At 39.4% G+C, this 21936-nt stretch overlaps 2 protein-coding genes across 8 annotated transcripts in view; one reads left to right on the top strand and one right to left on the bottom strand.

Annotated features, from left to right (window-relative positions):
• Positions 1-3580, top strand: part of LOC109218532 (glutathione reductase, chloroplastic) — a 14586-nt gene extending 11006 nt beyond the window's left edge. For all 4 annotated transcript variants that reach the window (XM_019382902.1, XM_019382903.1, XM_019382901.1 and 1 more), the window contains exons 14-17: positions 1094-1207; positions 1633-1732; positions 2797-2850; positions 3196-3580. In XM_019382902.1, the coding sequence (XP_019238447.1) occupies positions 1094-1207; positions 1633-1732; positions 2797-2850; positions 3196-3288 (361 nt within the window). In that variant the 3' untranslated portion in view covers positions 3289-3580. The remainder of the gene's footprint in view (positions 1-1093; positions 1208-1632; positions 1733-2796; positions 2851-3195) is intronic.
• On the bottom strand, positions 3503-13859 carry LOC109218533. Of its 4 annotated transcripts, none has more exons than XM_019382905.1 (7): positions 13409-13859; positions 12361-12597; positions 11254-11349; positions 11023-11145; positions 4882-5125; positions 4175-4212; positions 3503-4076 (listed from the first exon to the last, which is right to left on the bottom strand). In XM_019382905.1, exons 1-7 carry the CDS (start codon positions 13802-13804, stop codon positions 3972-3974), a joined length of 1239 nt encoding a protein of 412 aa, XP_019238450.1. In that variant the 5' UTR covers positions 13805-13859; the 3' UTR covers positions 3503-3971. The 4 variants fall into 4 exon arrangements, with proteins under 4 accessions (XP_019238450.1, XP_019238451.1, XP_019238452.1 ...); XM_019382906.1 differs by having other exon boundaries at positions 3503-4073; XM_019382907.1 differs by lacking the exon at positions 4882-5125 and having other exon boundaries at positions 3965-4076.
• Between the last annotated feature and the right edge of the window lie 8077 nt (positions 13860-21936).

Genomic DNA, 21936 nt, shown 5'->3' with positions numbered 1-21936 from the left:
AAAAAAAAACCAACAATAAAAAGCCCCCCCGCAACCCCTTATTGTGATCTGTTGTAACGCTCCATCCCGAATAGCTTGTCCTAGTCCTTTACAAAGTGTATATCATTTCCTAACTGCCATTCTTTATCAGTATAATTCAAACTAGTATAATCAATCTGAGAAAGATCTTCCAGTATATAGTTGTTAGAGTTACCAAGTCTCTTTGAGGAAGTAAATAACTTTGACATCCGTTCATAGAGAGCTGAGTTCTAGCGGGAAAAACATGACACCAAAGAAATTGGCTACTTGAATTCCATCTCATAGGACAGCTGATGTAAACATTCTCCAAAGAAAATGGCTTCTTGAGTTTAATCTCAAAGAAAAGCTTATGGAGACATTTTGTGAAGCGGTTTGAGGACAGCAGCAGAAGTGAGTACTTATTGGTGATCAAGTCTGTTAAGAGTGTCTAACATAAGGAATATCAGGTAGTTTATGAATGATTTTGGAGAATACTCAACTCATAAGCTAGCTTTTAGGGTTGAGTTAGGCCTAAGGTACGTTTTCTTTACATCATAACAAAGTCAGACCAATCCCTGTTATGTTTCTAGATGTTGGGCCCAAATTATGTTATCTACGCTCCAGATGTCCTGTACTGAGCCTATGAGAATGTTAGAATGTCTCACATAGGTTGAGGGAATGAACTGTAGTCTCTTTATACAGTCTTGGACAATCCTCAAGTCATGAGCTAGTTTTTGTGGTTGAGTTAGACCAAAGTCCATCGTCTTTACAAAATTGATGTCAATTGATGAAAACTATTCAATGAGATTGATGATTCTAAGAAGACTGCGGGTGAATTCTTTTAGTGATACCAAATTATCTAGAGAAGAAAATTGGCAATTAATACCAATAGTGGCAGTTACTTTAGTCGGAAGTGTCAATGGATACTATTTTTATCAGTTCTCATTTTCTTTATCACGCTTTTGAAATTGGTTGCTTCAATGTTGTGAAGTAAGCCCTTACCTGGTAGAAAGTAGTTATTTGAGGTTAATCACTAGAATCTCGTTTCGTATTTTTGGTTAGATCAATAACAAGCATCTTATTTCTTGCTGGACAGCATCCCGCCTCTCTCTGTTGTGGGGCTTAGCGAAGAACAGGCCATAGAGCAAGTAAATGGTGAAGTTTCAGTTTACACGTCAACATTCAATCCAATGAAGAACACCATTTCTGGGTACCCACCTAATTACTTTTTGATTTGTTGTCAGTAGGTTGCCCCAAATGAATACCCATTAAACTCCAATATATTACAGCTAATTCTTCTTAACCTGGCTCTTAAATCGATTCTTGTGTGCAAATAAGCTAAAGTTACAATGGTGACGTATTTTTCTTTTCAGTATCTTTTTATTTGTTCAAAATGGTAATATCAGCATATGTTATGAGTACTGGATATTGGATAACTACAGGTTTCTTGTATGTCGCATTCATGTGATTGAACGACTGCAGTGTTGAATCTTGGAGCCGTGTTATGTGTTGAATCTTGAGTAGTGTTTTATTTTATTATGTACTTAGGTTCTTCGATGGCATGATGTTTCAAATCGATTGCACTAATAAAAGTACAACTGTGGCAACTAATTCCTAACATTCATAATGTAACAGACGACAAGAGAAGTCAGTAATGAAGCTTCTTGTTGAGGCCGAGACAGATAAAGTTTTGGGAGCATCCATGTGCGGTCCAGATGCACCTGAAATCATGCAGGCATGTATTTTCTGCGTCAGTGCTGCATATAAATTTGTTTCACTTACCTTTTCTATGTTTTTGGTAATTTCAACCTTGTATATTTCCTCTTTTATGAGTGCCAGGATGAGATTCTCAACCGTGAATAATTTGAGTATCATGCCACGTAGTTGGTGTCATCTGAGTCTTAATGGCAGATATGACTGCTCAATTAATTTTCATCGTCATTGAGGGTGGCATCCTTTTTGTTCCATAAAAATGTTTACAGCTTCCATTATTAAGTGACCCTCAAACGAAGTCTTTTTCTCCTGAAATCACATCTCCCTTTTATGTTTCATAGTTCACATGTCTTTGCTGAATGTCTTTCTACTTATAAGTGTTGTCCCCCACTGCCTTTGTTCATCGGAAACAGCTCTACCTTCAAGGTGGGGGTAAGGTCTGCTTACACACTACTCTCCCCAGACCCCACTTGTGGGATTACACAGGGTTTTCTGATGATGTTGTTGTTGTTGATATGCATCCCGTGCGTGTTTTCATTTTTCCGTTCATCCTTTTTGTCCTCTAGGTATGGTAAACCTAACCGCTGAAACACTACACTCAGGAGTCCCAATAGTGGCTTACCCCCACTTTGCTTTCTGAAGTGAACCTCTAAAACCTCATGGTTAGAGGTGGATGGCCCTTAATATTAGGTTATCACTCACTTGTCTTCATTTTCCCTGCATCATTGCTTCTCTACATGCACAATGTGAGCAAGTTTTGCTACCTCTTTCTCCCACTATTGGCACCAAAAAGGGAACATAAAATTTTCAGTGATTTTTCTTCTCAGTGACTAAGAAATAAGAATTGCCTTTTGATATGGAGAGGGAAGAAAGGGCATCAATCTCGGCAAATGAAATGTTTGATTTTTGTTCTCTTCTTAATTTAAGTAAATAATAGAATCAAGTGACAATAATGGCTTCTTCCGGATGGTGGATGAGCTTTAAATTTTCATCCTTAATGCCCCTCGTGGATTTCTTCCTTTTGCCATTACTCTAGGGTTTCTATATATTCATTTGCTTGACAAAATTTTTTTCTTCCTCCAACAGGGCATTGCCATTGCACTAAAGTGTGGAGCAACCAAGGAACAGTTTGACAGTACAGTAAGTCTTATATTATTGTTACAATTTCTTCCTAAAAGACTTTAAGTTTTTTATTACAATAGAATTGTTGTAGAAGTAACACATTCAAGATTTCATAGAATCCGTCCAAGGGTAGAAGAGGGATATGCTTCTTGGATTTTGCTCACTCTGTACAATTTTGTGAATAATATTTGTTACCTTCTCAAAAAAACTACTCCCTAGAATGGTTGCCCTATAGACTGAATCCTCATCACTAAAGAATGGTGATATTGAGTTGTTTCGTGTTATTTTTTGTTTCAGTTTTCTGTCTTTTCTAACCAAGCTATATATTATTTTCATTTATTTTCCTTCTATTCATTACTCCAGGTGGGAATTCACCCTTCAGCTGCAGAAGAGTTTGTGACCATGCGTTCGGAGACGAGGCGCGTCTCTTCAAACAAACCAAAGACAAATCTATGAAGATGTAAGATGTGATGAAACTATACTACCACATAGATGGAGCTTTGAGGAAAAAAACAATACGTCGTGCAATATTTACATATATATGTACACGAAAAAGGGGAGTGAAAAATCTATTTAACCCTTTATAGTTTTTGCTACATGATGCAGTTTTTATTGGTTTAAAATATGTTGAGGACCAACAGTGAATGCTGGCAATAGTAATATCTGCATGTTGAACAAAATTAGTTTGGTTTTTGATAATTCGCAATGATTTGGTGACAATATTATAATATAATTTACGCGTTTAGTATCTCCATCATCTTCAATTTATAATTTTATCTTGTTGTACCTCTTCTTTTTATCACAAAAACCATTAAGGTTTTCTCTGTTTTTGTTAACACATTCATATGCGTGACATTATCATGAAATCAAATACAGTTGGGCTTCTCTATAACAACATTTCTATATAACAATCATTCACTACAAAAACTCTATTCTTTTCAGAACCGATTTTTATGTTATAATATATATCCTCTGTAATGAGGTTATAAAGATAGTTTGACTTGTCAGTATTGTTTTCTTTCTGGCCCCTCTTAAATATCCACGTATACAATTTACCTCTGGTCTATCTACCATCAGAGGTGAAGAATCAAAAGTAGAAATCTGTATTTGGGAGTAATATACAACTGCACATATATCCACTAAGCTTTCACTATCTTTTTGCCTTCACAAACATCGCAAGTTACGAATCCATGACCTTCACAATAGGGACACTTCATTCCTTCATCTATCCATTCCATAAACTGCTAAAAAAATTCCAAGATAAGTTTCTCAAGCAATACTGAGAGAATTAAAATTAGCCCAAAAAAACTACAGTTATGGAAAGCTTTCAGAGTCCTCTAACCTGTTCCTCAATGTTTGGCTCACCAGTCCCATCACATTCTGCACAAAAATAGAAGTATGTTAACAGAAGATGGCAGTAAAAGACATGATTTTTGCGCAAGGCGGCCTCAAAGTTAGCCACCGAAACAGATCATAAAAAATGGCTAACATACTGATGCACTTCTGGTGAAAATTTAACAAGTTACAAATGTTCCCTGAATTGATCTTTCAACCGCTATAATTCTCATGGGGAAAACTTTACATTAGTTTGCCATCACAAGAACAAAACAATGTACTATGAATTGTGAGGATTTATAAAAAAATTGACTAGTTTTAGGCCGGATGTCCTACCTATTGTAACTTTCATCCTTTAGCGGGGCTTGTGACTGGCAATGTGAAAAAACTCACAGAGATGGAATTGCTACCATAATAATCAAGAAGTTCCTTTGTTGTAAATAGATCAATCTCACAGTGACTGTATTCACTTGTTTGACATTGTTAATTACAAATTGGAGTACTACTTATGAGAAACTCAGGCTCCAAAAAGGATAACAATAGTAATAATAACAATGATATTTTTTCTACCCAAACAGTTCACAGTAAGATAGGGGGCATAATGAGAAGGTTTGACAATAGTCCTTCCATTGTTCCAGTTGCATAAAAAATTTCATGTTCTTCAAAACTTAGTACTAAAAGGTGCAAAGACAAGAGAAGGGACAGAGAATATACCCATGCATAACAAGTGACCTTCTCCACGACAAGTAAGACACTTCGTGGTGGTACTGCCACTAGTAGTCTCCGCCGGTTTCCTACTTGTAGTAAGTCTGGAAGGTTCTTCCCATCGGTTCTCTCCAAGGAGAAAGACTCGATGATGTGACACGTCGGTTTCAGACACACTGTCTTCTTTCACAATTGTCTGCTTAACTTCCTCTATTTCTATGATAGATGCAACTGGGGCACCATTTGCACTAGTCTGAGGAGGAAAGGAAAACATTGGATTATAAACCATATTAGTCTGAGATTACTTATGATTTTACAGGATGAATCTGAATTACAACACACATTGGCAACTCACTCTGATGATGTAGTTTCAGTAGAACTCAATCCATACAGGCAAAGAATGATAAACAAGAAAGAGCTGTCATGTTTATCATTGTGATCACGTCTATCCAAGTCTCGAATATGGTCACCTTATTGATGCCAATTACTCAATGACAGTCTACCGTCAGTGCACATAGCCATTCACAACTATTGAATTTAGCAACCAATTCATTGGCAAGAGAGATTCACTATCAAGTAATGCATACATCTATAATCATCGTGTGGTATTGACAATGTCAACTGCGTTAAAATTAACTACAGTGGCAAAAACTAGATTCAATCAGTCCCTAGTAATGGGCAAGCAGTTGTTATTTGTCAAAGGCAACGAATGGGTCAATTTCCTTTCCATGATAGGAAAATGCATAACTTTTTTTGGTAATTAGACTTTATTTCCACGTAAATATATACAAGTATATTTCCTAAGTTTGGACATGCATCCCCAAACTTAGTAACATCTCTTCCTCAATGCCTACTCTAAGGATAATAGTTGAGCTTTTGCAGACTATTCCTCAATCTACTATGACTATGACCTATACAATGAATGTCTCTAACTATTTGTCTAGTAATATCTTCACTGCTTCTCTTAATCTTCTGAAAGATCCTTATGTTTCTTTCCAGCCATATGTGGTACACTGCTCCAGTCATACACAACCTGTACAACATGGTTTTGGATCCGTTGCCTTTCACCTGTTCTATTGCCCATTTGATCTCCTCATCCCATCCTTTTGGTTCTCGACTGATATCCATCCATTTTAGTAATCTTCTCCAAACATCTTCTGAGAAAGAGCAAGTAAAGAAGATATGGTTATGACTTTCCATCTCATGCTCACACATTGGACATTCTGGACTTACTTGCATTCCCCATCTTATCGATCTATCTTTTGTATATAAACTCCCCTGCACTGCCAGATACATAATAAATTTCCATTTTGGACAGCTTCTGTTATTGCACAACAATCGACTCCAGCTCACCTTTAGAAATTCCCCTCTTAGTTGCTTATAAATTCCTCTAATGAAAAATGAATCAGTTTGCATTACCCTTCCTATGTCCAAACGTGCTCCAGTCAAGTATTTCCCAGCTTGTAGTATCTTCCTTACAATCCAAGAAGCTTGCTTTGCATCAACTTCCCATGATTCCCTTCCTTTTATATAGTATGCATGCACCCATTTGATCCATAGTTTATCCTTTTTCTTGCCCAAGTTTCACAGATGTTTCAGCAAAGCTTCCCTATTCCATGTATTAAGGTCTGTGACATTCAGTCCTCCCTTAGTTTTAGGTCTGCACACCTTGTTCCATGCCACTAAAGCCTTCTTGCTCGAACTAGTATCACCAGTGCATAGGAATTTCCTACAAATGGCTTCAACGTGTTGAATGATCTTCTTTGGCAAAGGGAAAATCTGTGACCAGAAAGACTGTATAGCAATAAGTACACTTTTGATCAATTGTAGTCTTCCTGCATAGCTCAGAAACTTCACTGTCCACTGTGTAATTCTCCGCAGCATTTTGTCTAGCAATGGTTGGCATTGGCTTATGGATAGCCTTTTTGTGCTTAATGGGACGCTAAGTATCGAAAAGGAAGTTCACCTATGCTGAACCCTGTTATTTGAGTAATCTCCTGTTGTACTGCACTTGAAACACCTCCAAAATATATGCTGCTCTTGTTCTGATTTGCCACTAAGCCTGAAGCTTGTGAAAAGCTGTTGATACACTCATATAATAATTGCACAGACACCCTATCTCCTCGGCAGAAAAGTAGTAGGTCATCAACAAAACTGAGTTGAATAGTACCCAGTTTTTCACACCTTGGGTGGTAGTTGAAGTTAGGTTGATCCTTTAAGTTCTTCAAGCTTCTGGTCAAGTATTCCATTTCTAAGACAAATAGCAATGGAGACATAGGATCTCCCTGTCTCACACCCCTTCTTGCATCAAATGGAATAGTAGGACTGCCATTGACATTAATAGAGTAGGACACTGTTTCAATGCACTCCATAATCCAACCTACAAACTTTTTAGGAAAACACAACCCATCTAGAACCTGCTCCAAATACACCCATTCAAGTGAGTCATATGCCTTTTGCATGTCTATCTTGATCATGCATCTAGGTGAGACTCCTTTCCTACCATAACCCTTTATCAATTCATGGCTGAGTAGTATATTGTCCATCAATCCTCTACCAGGTACAAATGCTGCCTGGCTTTCATCCACCTGTGTGTTCATGACCATCCTCAGCCTACTTGTTAGCATCTTTGATATGATCTTGTATAGGGTAGTACAACAAGAGATTGGTCTGTATTTTTTTATTGAAGTTGGGTTCTTCACTTTGGGAATAAGTGTAACAGCTGTGCAATTTATTGGTTTGAACATTTTTCCAGTGCTAAAGAATTGCAGAACTGCCTTTGCTATCTCATCTCCATTCATATTCCATGTTCTTTTGAAAAAGCAAGCATTAAAACCATCTCCTCCAGGTGCCTTCATATCATCAATACTCTTGAGAGCTTCAAGTACATCCTCCTTAGTAAAAGGAGCTATGAGTTCCAGTTGTTGCTTCCTATTTAACATGCTTCCGCATGTAGATCCCAACAGGTTTTTGTAGAAATCAACCACTTCAGTTTCAATCTCTTTATAGTCTGTTAAGGTGTTACCCTTACTATCAATGAGCTTTGTGATTTGATTCTGAGCCTTCCTTCCTTTCATACTTGCATAGAAATAAGCATTATTGGTGTCCCCCAGTGTAGCCATTGTATTCTTGACTTCTGTTTGTAGATGGACTCCTCAATTTTATCCCACTTCTCCAGCTGATGTATCATCTCTTTCTCTTCTTCAAATAGCCTTGATGGTGCATTATGATCTTTCATTCTTCCTTGTACTTCTTGCAGTCCCTCTCTTATATTGTTTATTTTCTGCTTAACATTCATGAACTCTTTGCTATTTAACTGCTTCAGAGCAGCTTTAACACACTTCAAATTCTGCCATATATCTTCCATTGCCCCTGCTTTCCATTTCCAGTTAGTTTCCACAATCTGCCCAAACTCAGGATGATCAGCCATACATTTATAGAACTTGAAAGGCCTTCTCTTATTATCACATTTCACATTTATTTCAATGCCCAAAGGGGAAAGGTCTGAGAAAAGAGGATTCATGATATGTACTTGTCTAGGAGGCATGTTGAGCATCCATTTATCATTAACCAAAGCTTTATCAATTCTACTGAATACATGGCTATTAGTCCATATATATGATCTGCCTATTGTAGGTAATTCAACCAACTTACATTCCTCAACTACTTCTCTGAAATTCTTTGTTTCACTATCCTGCACATCCCTGCCTTACATTCTGTCTTCAGCTCCCAGTATTGAATTGAAGTCTTCCATTAGTAACCATGGCTCCCTGACTTGTTTCTTTATGGTCCTTACCATGTCCCATAATGCTTTCCTATCATTTATATTATGTAATCCATATATTGCAGAAAATTGAAACTCAGTCTTGCTTGTAATGCTTTTTACAACCCCATGTATCACCTGTGCATAACTTCCTATCATTGTGAACTGCAGTACATTTGGGTTCCAAATCACCCAGATTCTCCCTTTACATGTATTGGATACATTGTGGTAGTGTATTTGTAATTATCTTATCAGCCTTTGTGTCACTTACTCTATGTTCATATATTGCTATAATATCTACTTTATTTGTCTTCACAAACTCCTTTAACTCCTTGTGCTTAAACACTTTATTAAACCCTCTGACATTCCTGTTACTAACATTAAGCAATTGTATTATTTTCCTGTACCACCACTACCTCCCCTCCTCTACTTGTACTGCATTCTTCATTTCTCTTCATAATTTGATCCTGGCTTATCTCTCTTAAACTGTTAAAACCATTCAGTACTTGTAATTGCTGCTCAGGTACAGATACTTTTTGTCCTTTAGCTGCTGACTTGCTTTTAACTTGTTGCCATTGTTCATCAGTTGCTCCTACTTTGTCACTTTCTTTTTCTTGCTCATTTACTCTTGCATTCACTTCCTGCTGGTGTTGGCTTTCAGTTCTTTGTTTTACAGGTGCTCTTTGCTGTTGTTGCCCTGCTTTCTTGTCTGGTACTACTTTGTTCTGCTGCTGCTGTTGGCAGTTATGTCCTATTCTCATACATTTTGCACAGTAGCTGGGCTTCCAATCATACCACACTTCTTGCACCATCACTCTCCCTTTAGGATCCTTCACTTTAATACTCTTTGGTAGCTCCTTAGTGACATCTACCTCCACTAGAATTTTTGCATAGGAAATTCTTTCAATGTTTGAAGTACAAGCATCAACATATATGGGCTGGCCTAGACCACTCCCAATTTTGCTCAGTGCACTTGCACTCCAGCAGCTCAAAGGTAGATTTGGCAACTTCACCCATATTGGTATAGTCTTTAAGTCTTCTTCATCAAAATCAAAATCAACAGTCCATTGCTTAACTACTACAGGTCTGTTGTTAAGCATGTGAGGCCCAGAGTACATCACCATATTCCTTTCCTCTAGACTTGAAAAATTCACCACAAAATATCCTTCATTATGGTAGTATACCTTAGGTTTAACAAAGAAGCTCCCCTGCCCAGCTATAAACCTTTCCATAGCCCCAATCGTTGGTGTTCCACCAGTAACATACATAATAACCGCAAATTTCCATTTGTCTACTTCACTATTAATATCCTCCTGGATCAATTCGACAATTATTTCATCCTCAGATATTGTAGGTGGTACATAGCTCAGATCCATACCTTTTCTGGCCATTTTGTTCTCCTCAAATAGCATCGACCAATTCCTTCCTGTTTTTTGTTCCGTTTCTAGCTGCAGTTTCCTTTGAGCTCCTACGTTCTGAATTCCTGTTCCTTTGGTGCTTCCATCTTGTATCTGTACTACTTCCTGCTCTTTGACTTGTATCTGCTCTTGGACCCTTCCTTTTGAGTTTAAATCCTGTTGAGTACTGACCGGAGTTGTCCATTTCACCTCCTGTATTTTGCTTCCTCCACTTTGACTTGGTAGCGCTGGCCATATAGCTAGATCTGTTGTTGCATGTGCTTTTCCTTTGTTGATTGATGTTTCCTCCACCGATTTCCTCTCTTCAATAGTGCTATTATCCTGTATTCCATCTTTGAGCAATGGAACAGTAACATTACCCCCAGTCACAATAGCTTTTGGTGTAACAATTCTAACAATTCCTGAGCTTCGTCCTGCCATGGAGCCATTTCCTTCATCATCTGTATGTTTCGAAGCTTTGGATGGTCGTCCTCGTGCTCTCCCCATTCCGGTGAGTGCACTTTAGCAAAGCACGCTAAAATGCGCCGAGAGAGAAAGGGAAGAGAGAGTACTTTTCTTAATTTGGTTCTTTAAAAAAAATGCATAACTTTAGTCACAAGGACTTGAATCATATGAATGCAACTACTGGATTTCATTTTTCCTATTCGTTGATTTCCTCATACTAGATCAATTTGAGAAGGCGTATGAAATTGTAGCAAGTACATCCCTTTAAGATTTCCTGTGAATGACACATCAAGAAACAATAATAGAACAGTATCATGGAAGAATGCTCATACAAGACCAGACAGCAGCCATGTCGTATATTCTAGAATGATGTCAGATAAACCTCTTCACTTAGCCAAATTACAAAAAAAAAAAAAAGGATTAACCAAATATCTGGAATTAGTAGAAGTTTCGAGTTCAAAATTTGTAGGGAGCCAAAGATATCAGTATAGACCTCTGTTATGTTTGTTAGAAGGGATAACACACCTTTGCTTCAGTTCCATCTGGTTGTTTTGGATTTTCCTTCACTCCGTCAATATTTTGCACCATATATAATTTTTCAAGAAGTTCTGAAGTCATAATCCCATCTTCTGGGACACCAAATGACGCCTGCCCAGGGGGATATGACGGAACATATGAATCATATGTATATTACACACAGCTAAGCCAAATATAATTTGAGACTTTCCTGATAATAAGATGGAGCTTAGAACATACCTGCCAAGTTTTCACAGCACTCTCAGTCCCACTAGCGAAGCTGGAGAATTCCATGTCTTCCTCACCGCAATAAAAACCCAATTTTAACAATTGTTCCTAAAAAGGCGAATGTAATTAAGCGATGTACTAAATAAGAAGGATATAGTACCCACGAAGGAGAGAAAGATGCTTAAGTAAATAAAGCAAATCAAGAACAAATCCATGAAAATGAGCCATAACTTGTGTGTTTATGTGATCCAACACAATTCAAGTTTCAGGAGTCTACCACACACAGAAAAAGTCATATGAAGTTGATCACAGGGATTAAGGAAATCAAATATACGCAGTTTTCAGTAATCGGCAATCCATTCACTTAATAGTGACTCCAGAACAAGAGCAATAATATTACTCTTTACTCCAGAACATAGAGGCAATATATCCTCTGTGTCACGTCCATGATAAGTCGGTAAAATCAGCTTGATTAATCAAAACACTGTAGAAGAGAGTCATACCGAAAGAAGGAAGTGACCATAAGAAAATATTATGCTTTTGGTGTTGATGTATATTTGAGACAATAACACTTTTGAACCATAAATCTAAGGATTTTCAGCAGCTGTAGGAGTCTCTGAGACAGAAATACAATAGTGGAATTATTAAACATACTAGTTTTTATTTCTCGTCTTAATTGTTTGTCAATCTCAACATTGCATCAAAATACCTTCAATAACAGCAGCTCCATCATTTTATTGCTGTGACTGTATTGTGTTTCGGATATAATTTTCGCTAGTCCATAAATTCACTAGAGTCTTCTGTGTAGCATGACATGAAACACGAAACACCTTCCCACCCAACTCACTCTCCAGAAAAAATCCTCGCCAAATATCTTTTCAAATTCATTATTCTATTTCCACACAGTTCTCATTACTTCAAGGTTCCAAGTGACAGTTTCTTTAAGACTACAATCTATTTTGGCACTTGTTCTTTAAACGGATCGACTGCATTAACTTCAACCATACATCTACCATATGTCAAAATACAAAATAGAACAAAGAATCAATCAAACAAGCAGGAGCAATGAATTCACTACTTTAATGTGATAAAAAAGATGGTAACTCTAAGTTAACAGACCTGCATCAGTCGAACTTCATCTCCTTCAGATCCCATTCTCAATGGCCGCCTCTTCTTGGCTTCTTTACCCTCTCTTTCTGATTCTTTAGGAACTTCCCTAATCACCTTCTCCTGCTCTACTGCTTCCTTAACTATAACCTCATTTTCTTTTGCTGCTTCTAAAATTAATGGCACAGATATCGACCCATTTTCTGTAATCACATTAACGTTCTTTCCCAGCTCCCCCTCCTTCAGCAGCTAGAAAACCAAAAAAGAAACATAACGAAAATCAACAGTATACTCTTTCCTTTTGATTGTACTTGTGTTTTCTTCCTTAACTTCTCAAAGCAACAGTAACACATTTACCACGATCCAAGAATCACTTGAAAACAAACAAACAAATAAATCATGAACAATTTGCCAATGGATAGCCATTTTACTAATCTCAGAAACTCATGAAAATGTGAAACTTTATTTTAAAGAAGGTGAAATTTTCCAAGTTGAATTCTAAAAAAAGAAAATGAGAAATAATTTAAAGCCTCAAATGCATAAATTTGATACTAGTAAAGTTTAATAAACATAATCACACTCTAAAGAGTATACTTAGAAATTTATACCTTCACATTTTAATCAAACAACAATGGACTAGTGAGCCTGCTGTTTATTTTTTTGGATCATGAAAATGATACTACTATACTAATCATCTAAAAAGTACTCCTAATAGAGGCCTTTGTTATTAGAGCTTAAGTTACATACACTGACGGTGTTAAAATTATTTAAACAACTAGTCTCTTGATAATCATTAAATGTCAACTTGGTAAAAATAGTAACTAACCTGCTATCACATGTTAAAATTCACTAAGGTGAATAATCAATTCTAATGAAGCAATAATCATGGTATAACTCCAAAATTATGACCGAAAAAAGCTTTTAGTAAAAAATTAGGTAAATCAGGATTAATAATCCAAACTGAACTGGCCATAAATTGGACGATTTCACTTCATTTTTTCTTTTTATAGGGCATTTGGATAGTGTGGATAAGTCAAATAGATCCATATGTACCACACACCTGCAATAATTTAGCAATATTAGCAACAGTCTCAGTCACCGAAGTTTCTGGAAGAGAATTCTTCCTATTCTCAACCTCCTTTAAACGGAGCTGTAAACTCTGAATTTGGAGCAACAAAGCTTCTCTTTCTGCTTCCCACCGTCGCTCTTCCCTTAACCACCGCTGCTCCTCCCTCAACCACCGTTGCTCTTCCCTTAACCACCGCGATTCCTCCCGTTCCGGCAAACTACTGTAGCAAATGTGAGATACTGAGAGCGAAGTTGTTGAAGAGTACTGTGGAGAGAGAAATGAAGTTGAAGTGTGTGTTTGGTGTGAAAATGAGAGGGATTTCGGTGTGTTGTTGTTGTTGTTGTTCTGTGGGATGATGTGGAAACTTAGTGGTAGTGAAGATGCCATTGATGTACTGTTAGAGAACTTTGAGATTTTTATTTCAGTTATTTTGTTAACGGTTTTTATAGGATAATGGGAAATTAACCCGAAGATATTTTTAGCTGGCGGGAATATATACCCTGCGTTGTGCTATCATGCGCAGATCTAATATTTTTCATTTTTTCTTGTTTTTTAAATTCTTTTATCATGTATATACATTTTTGTAAAGTTATTTATATGTAACTTTTATACTCTAACTCAAATACGATAAAGCCAGTAGCCATTGGGAAATATATATTTTTAGCAGTTTCCAAAAATAATAACCGGTAAAATATAATATATTTTTATCATATAATATGCATATTTTATATTTTTTGACTAGGAAATATAATTAATTTGGCCTGACCAATTTTGTAGTTTGTCCTTTAGCTATTACTAGTATTTTACATTCGGACAAGTTAAAATGAGTTGGGTCATAGGGTGTGTTTGGTATGACGGAAAATGTTTTCCGTGGAAAATATTTCTTGGAAAACAAGTAGTAATTTTATTTATTTTCCGGTGTTTGGTATGCAAATTAAAGAAAATGACTTCTTAAGAGTTCACAAATAATTTAGATATAATAAACATGAAGTCATAAACTTTCAAACCAACAACCTTCCAAACCCACATTTTTCATAAACTTTCAAACCGCGGAATTTCTAACCCGTAAACTTTATAATTTCTAAACCCGTAAATTTTCAAACACATAAACCTCCGAATTTGGAACTTGTAAAATTTTGAACCTTTAAACAGATAAATAAAAAAACTAAAACTGAAAAATATATTTAAAAAAAAAATCGNATTGCATTTACATGGCGAGGATTCTGAACTTGTTGCAATTGTGCCTTTGCTAGTTGGTTCATTATTGTTGTAAGTTCTGCTATAGCCTGACCATGGTCATGTAGTTCTTTATGCAAATGAGTGACCGTGGGGTCACCCTGCGACACATTGGCTCTACTTTGCCAAGCGGAGGATGTGTCAGCCATTTCATCAAGAATAGCACAAGCTTCATCATAAGGCAGCTTCATGAAATTTCCCCCAGCCAATTGATTCACTTTGCACCGATTTGTTGTATTGATGCCCCGATAGAAGGTCTGTTGTACCATTGCCTCTGTCATATCATTATTGGGACATTCTTTCACCATAGTTCTGTATCGCTCCCAAATCTCGTGCAATGGTTCAGTAGGCTCCTGCTTGAAGGATAAGATCTCATCCCTTAGTGCTTCCATGTGTCCCGGTGAGAAAAATTTGGCAATGAACTTATCCGCCAACTCATCCCAAGTTGTGATGGAATGGTTGGGAAGTCGCTCAAGCCAATCCAATGCTTTCCCCCTCAGTGAGAATGGGAAAAGCCTCAATCGAAGTGCATCCTCGAACACATTGGTCTGCTTGCTCCCCCAACAGGTATCCACGAACCCCTTGAGATGTTTGTATGCATTCTGAGTGGGAGCACTCGTGAAATACCCACGCTGCTCCAATAGTGTTAGCATCACGTTGGTTATTTGAAAATTGCCCGCCCGAATCCGAGGCGGAACAATAGCACTCGCATAGCCTTGGTTGGGAAGAACTCTAGGAGCCACACTTGGAGGTGGTGGAGGAGGGTCTAGAATATTGTCATTTGCATTGGCCTGGCGACCTCTACATTGTCCTTGAGGTACAAAAGGCACCTCTTCATCTCCATTGTCATCTACCTCCTACCCCCCCCCCCCCCCAATTCACGTTTCCAAAAGGGTCATTAGCATTTAATGCCATTTTGTACCTGATGTATTGACACAAACAAATTAGTAACAAAGAAGGAAAGAAGAACAAAACACAAATCTAACTAAATAGATAGCCAAAACTGTTAGCTCCCCGGCAACGGCGCCAAAAAGTGACCGCGGCCTACTCCACACTACCAATTAAGTAGCGAGAGAGGGTCGTAGCAGCTTTTACCCGATTTAGGGTCGGGATCGATATCCACAGAGAGCTAGAATTTGGAATCGAGTATCTATCTAGTGTAGAGTTGCGTATGTGTTCCAAATTACACTTCTAAACATTTTTGAGGTTTTTGTTTACTTCTACTATTTATCAAACTACAAAAGGTAAATGCAACTAGATTAAGCTAAGAGTTATAATGCTACTGATTGTTCAAATGGTTTAAAAGGCACTAGGGTAGTTACTTCCGCCTAGGTGATCAATTGACGGGTACTTGAAGTTAAGGCACGTTTGACATATTTGGGGAGTATGATATAACCGTTGCACGACTTTACCCACTCTACACCTCTCGGTGGTTTGAGTGATTTTGCCCGAATTGACTTTCTCAAGATCAATTGGGTATGCAAATTTGCACAAGCAATTAGGGTTCAAGTCGGGTATTACGATCTCTCGGTTTAACCCTTTAATTGGGGCTATCAATTCTCTTGAGTACGCCCCAATTCCTTGTTGGACTAATTCTAGAGACTTAGGCTCTCTTTCTCAAGAAGAGCAAAAGTCAACTAAACACAAACTAGTGTTTACAACCACTAATTTAACAATTAAACATGGAATTAGCCCAAATATCAAACACCCATAGTCAATCAAGCCCTAAAATACAAGACCCATCAATTACCCACACTAGGGTTGAGCCACAATCCTAGCTTATGGGTCTAGCTGCTCATAATTAGAGAAGAAAAACAAGAAATAGATGAAGGAAAACTCATATTAATTGATTACTAAGATAAACACAAAGATTCAATGATGAAATGTAGATAAAATTGCCCAAAATAGTTGAAAATATCGAAACCACGAGCGCAGCTCTTGACTGAATCTATCTGCTTGACCTAAAAATGGAAAAGAAGCTATTTATACTAAGCTGATAATTTTGGACAAAAATACCCCTGCGGGGTTAGTGCGGACCACACAAAATGGACCGCGGTCCACACTAGGGCTTTGGACTTGAAAAACTGCTCTCTGAACCTTGGCAGCGCGGACCGCAGTGAATGGACTGTGGCCGCGGAGGCTTCTAGTGCGGTCCGCATAAAAAGGACCGCGGACCGCATTGGCTTGACATCCTGAAATTGCAGCTCTCTGATTCTCCTCACTGCGGACCGCAGAGAATGGACTGCGGCCGCGTTGATCTCAGTGCGGACCGCACAAAATGGTAGTGCGGCCGCACTGCCTCTTGGCCTGAAAATCCACCTCTCTAAATCTCCCAGTGCGGACCGCACAGAATGTAGTGCGACCGCACTGGCCTTATTTAGCCTGAGCTTTGTCTTGTCTTTGGTGCTTGTGCAAGTTTCACTCCCTTTGAGCTGATTTTTGACATCTTGTCACTTTGTTGATCAAACCTGCAATCAAGCACAACTTGTGAGCCTTTTGGGACTATTTTGTATGAATTTCTAATCAAAGCATAAGCAAGGAGGAGTATAAAATGCGTCAAAATCCCTAGTTATCAACTCCCCCAAACTTAAGCTTTTGCTTGTCCTCAAGCAAACAAAATAAGACCCACCCCTTAAGAGAATGTCCAAGAAAATTTCAGCTGTCCTGAAGTGACCTCAACTAGCCTCAATTGGGGCTAACAATTGCCCTCAATACACATGAATCATTAACAACATTTACTCTTTGAAAACACCATGGATCAAGTGTGACACAAGAGCATCGAGGGTTGACTCAATACATCAAAGGACTCTTTCTATTACTTTAGTCATTGTGGAACCCAAACTCACACATCCTCAACTCTCCCTAAGCTAACCTCACCTTTAGAATAATGGCACTCAAAACGAGGTAAATGGAGGTTCACTCATCTCTCTCAAGAAAAAGCCACAAGTCCGGCTCTAGGTACCATATGCTTGCCCCTTATGTGAGTATCCACTGATGTAAGCTTCATTCAACTCAAGATCATATAGGGCTTTTGTGGAGACATTGTGAAGGCTTTTGGTTCAGGGTAGGAAATGTTTTGGTCTAAGTATGTTCCATCTTCCCTTAAGCACTTCTTTTGATTCATTTGGCATCCATTCACTTGACTCTTTGAGTCATTTCACTTCTTTCTAAGGGGTTAGAGAGACACACTGTCACTCTTTCTTATGCATTTCAAACCTTTCTCCTTTTTCAACTTTCCACACCTTTCATTCTTTGCTTTTCTTTGAATCTCTTTTTATTCGTTTTCACATTGAACTTTCTTTTTGTCTTTTTGCTTTTCTTTCTTTTTCATTGCCTTTCCTTTTCTTCATTTTTGTGCCTTTTTACCACTTTGTTGCAATCCTCGTCTCTCCCCCCAAACTTATACTTTTGCCATGTGCTAAAGGAAATATCGGGTGCCAAGAGAGGGTATCTTTTGGAACGGGTATAGACTTGTATCATGGTTCTTGAAGGAAAAAGGTCTAAGGCTCAAAAGGGTTGACTAGGGATCTTATCATTGGTAGGTTATGGAAGTGTTCAAGCTATCATTTGGACCAAGGAGAGCCTATAATCATGTCTCAAGTCAAAATTCACTTAGGATTTCGCCTCAACAAACATTCAGGGCAAGTTCTAGACCAATGGCTCGGGACATGGACTTGCAATACGATTACTCACCACACAAGCTATGGGATTGCTAAAGACACAGAGTCGGGGGCCCACAACGACCTTGATAAGATTTAAAGCTCACAATGGTCCCGAAAAACCACTTGATGATTTATCGGCCAACACAAGAGTCTCAAGGTCACGACTTTCACCATCCTAAAAACACAACAACTTGTTTTTTGACCATAAGATCAAAGGCAAATGTGCTAGGCCCAATGTTGCCTGAGGCACCCTTAGCTACTAACTAGTAAAAACAAAAAAAGAAAAACGGACTCAAACCTAATAAAGGTTGTCACGCCATCCATCATTGGAAAGAGCACCCGGGTTCACACAACACTCCACCTTTGGAAAGAACCGTGACATTAAGAAAACCAAAGGCTTATTTTCAAACATTGAAAACAAGAAGCTACGAATCTCAAATAAGAAGCTAAAAATGAAAAACTTGCGGGAAAGTAGAATGAATATATACAAGAGGGGATTTGAATATATAATAGATGGACGAATAATATACAATGTAACATACTTTATTAAAAATACAGAGAAAAGTAAAAGTGCGATAAATGTACGAAATGTTAAAATTATATACAGACCAAAGATGAAAAATCAAGCAAGCATAAAAATTGTTAAATATATACAATCATCCAAAATGTAGGGCCTACTCCCTCAAATGAAAGCCTGGCATTGTCCCCAATGCCAACTTAGTCTAAATAAAGCACCAAAAGAGAAAGGGAAAAAGGATATAGAAAACTCCCTATGGCTCGTCTGTCTGCATAGGCTCCTGAGTGGCCCCAGGGTCCTCACTGTGCTCGGGAACCTCAGATTGGTTCCCGGTAGTCTGCTGCTGTGCTACTGGGACCTGGGCCTGGATGTGGACAGGCTCCTGAAGTGCATCATGTGGCTGACTGGAAGAAGCCTCTGGTGGGGATCGGCCAACTGGGATGACTTGCATCATCCGATCTCGGGAATCCGACCCTCCTCCTCTTGGAAGGCCTCTGAGAGTGCTCCGGCTGGGCATCAGCTGCTGGTACTGGGTCCTGGAGCAATAAATCTAAAGGCAACTGATCTGCCTTTAGTCTATCAACATCAGCTCTCAGCTCCTTCACGGACTCCCTGGAGGCCCTAGTCTTCCTCAGCTTCTTGTGCTCCCTAGCAAGCTCCTTGAGAGCCTTGCTATGTGAAGCAACTGCATCAGTAAGAACCTTCTGAGTGTCGAGGATTTTCTTCTGGTTGTCTAAAATCTCTTTAAGAGCATCCTCTATTGACTGGGGAACCTGTGGAGGTGGAGGTGCCGACTGAGCCTCTACAGTGGTGGTCAGGATGGAAAACTTGGATGAGGCAGTCTGCATCCAGTTGTTGATACTCAAAAGTGCCTGGCTCAGCCGGTGGGCAGTAATGGGATGGGCACGGGAAGATGGGATCTCCGGGGCAGCTGAGGTGGATGGACCAGGAGGCATAACAGTGGAAGTAGAGGCAGGCTCAGCTGGAGTCACTACTACAACTGGCTCTTCAGACTGGCCAGTTGGAGCAGTAACTGTACTCTTGAAACTCTTGCTCTTGGGGTTATCATCCCCCTGCATGCTATACCACGAAAATGGGGCCTTCGCTTTCACCTTGATGTCGAAGGGCCTCTTTTCCACTTTCAGATCCCTGAAGTACATGGTAAGAAAACTGGGGAACGGGTAGTTTCTGTCATGCTCAGCACCCACAATTGAAATTATTCTCGATTATCACATTCCCTACATTGATTGGGTACCCCGCCATGATCGAATCCACCAACACCGCCCGGTGAAGAGGGAGGGTGTTGTCATGAGTAGTCGGGTCCAGTCTGCTGCACACAAACGTTTCCCACCCTTTTGCCTCGAAGTTCAAACTACGCCTCAGAATTTTGACGCCCGCAGTCAACCAATCGGGGGTGGTACCTGGGATTGCCAGGTACTGTGCCAACCAGGGATGGACCTCCTCACCCATTTCCATCTTAGCCATATATAGTGTCTCATCCTCCTCCTCAAAGCCAAGGTAATCGTTGATTGTCTTCCCGTCAAACAATACCTTCAAGTTTCGCACCTTGGTCACCTTTGTACCCTTTTTGATGTGGGCCACATTGGCGTAGAATTCCTTGACCAAGTGCTTATTGGCATCTACACTGTCGGAAAAAAGTGCGCCCAACCAACTCTCTCCCTAAACTGCCTCCTCACATTGGGGTTGTGAGGTAGCAAGTCTCTATCTATAAAACTCCTCTCCAGGATCAACTTCCTCACCGGCCACCATTCCCGGAATTTATGGTATTCTACTTCACTAACAAACCGGTCTTGCCACACCTCCGGGTTCCTAGTTCTAGCAATACCCCCTACTTGTGGTTCACCTCCTTCTCCTAATTCTTCTTCTCCCCCTACTTCCTCCTCAGCACCTACTGCACCCTCTCTAGATTATGAAGCTGTGGGAGAGGTGGAGTATTCCCCACTACCTTCACCTGAGCCATCAGACGACCCAGAAGAAATGTTCACTGACGCTTGGGCAGTGAGGGATGCTGGAGGTGTGTCTCTTAGCCTGAACCTCTCCGGCCAGTCAGGGATGTGTGTTGGTATTGAGTCTGATGATATCTCCCGGGAAGGCTCGTACTCACTCCCCGAGGATTGGGAAGTAGCTCTATCAGCAACTTTTATCAACTTTCTTGTCCTTTTTATACTTTCCCGGACTTGGGCAGTGAGTTTTATCATTTTCTGCTTCCCTCCCCGGGAGGATTCACCTCTGCCCGGTTGTTTAGTGCTTTTACCTTGTTGTCTCACCATTGTCTGCAAACATAATTCAATTGAACTTGTTAGTATCAGTTGCAGTAGTTAAGAACAGAGTTGCAGAAGCAGGAAAGGCAAATTGCAGAAAAGTTGCAGAAGTCACACAGTGCGGACCGCACAAAATCAACCGCGGTCCGCACAGAGGTGGGGTTCAGACTACCCACTCTCTGTATCTAGGCAGTGCGGACCGCACAAAATGGTAGCGCGGCCGCACTGGGCCACTGCGGTCCGCACAAAATGTAGTGCGGCCGCAGTGCCTGAGGTTCAACTTTCAGACAAATAAGCAGTGCGGTCCGCACAAACTGGTACTGCAGACCGCACAAGGGCACCGCGGACCGCACAAAAACAACCGCGGTCCGCACAGGGTGCCCTGCTATGGCACTAACTTAGGGTTTCAAGAATTTTTGATTTTAAGCTTAATTAACACCCAAGTAATGTCCCTACATGCTTGCCCATTGTATTGAGCTACCTAAGCCTACATTAAACAAAAATATAAATACCAGAACCTAACTAATTGAAAAAGCTACGGGGGGAACAAAATAAAAGACATGAAAAACAAAAAGAAAAGAGGGGAATAACAAAAGTAAAGCAATTAAAAAGAAATTAAGGTACCAGAAATGAGATGAGATGAAGATTCACGAGGCAAAAGCAATGAATTACGAGCAAAGGGTGTGATGAACAGTGTTCTAGGGCTCTGAGATGCAAAGGTTCGAAAAGTGTAAAAGCTGGGCCTCAAGGACTATTTATAGAAAAAGCCCTAGGGCCCAGCTTACTAACCCAGTGCGGACCGCACAAAATGGACCGCGGTCC

Source organism: Nicotiana attenuata, unplaced genomic scaffold (genome assembly GCF_001879085.1).
Source record: "Nicotiana attenuata strain UT unplaced genomic scaffold, NIATTr2, whole genome shotgun sequence".
NCBI lineage: Eukaryota > Viridiplantae > Streptophyta > Magnoliopsida > Solanales > Solanaceae > Nicotiana > Nicotiana attenuata.
Note: the sequence above shows the minus strand (reverse complement) of the source record. Positions and strands in the feature narration are given on the sequence as shown.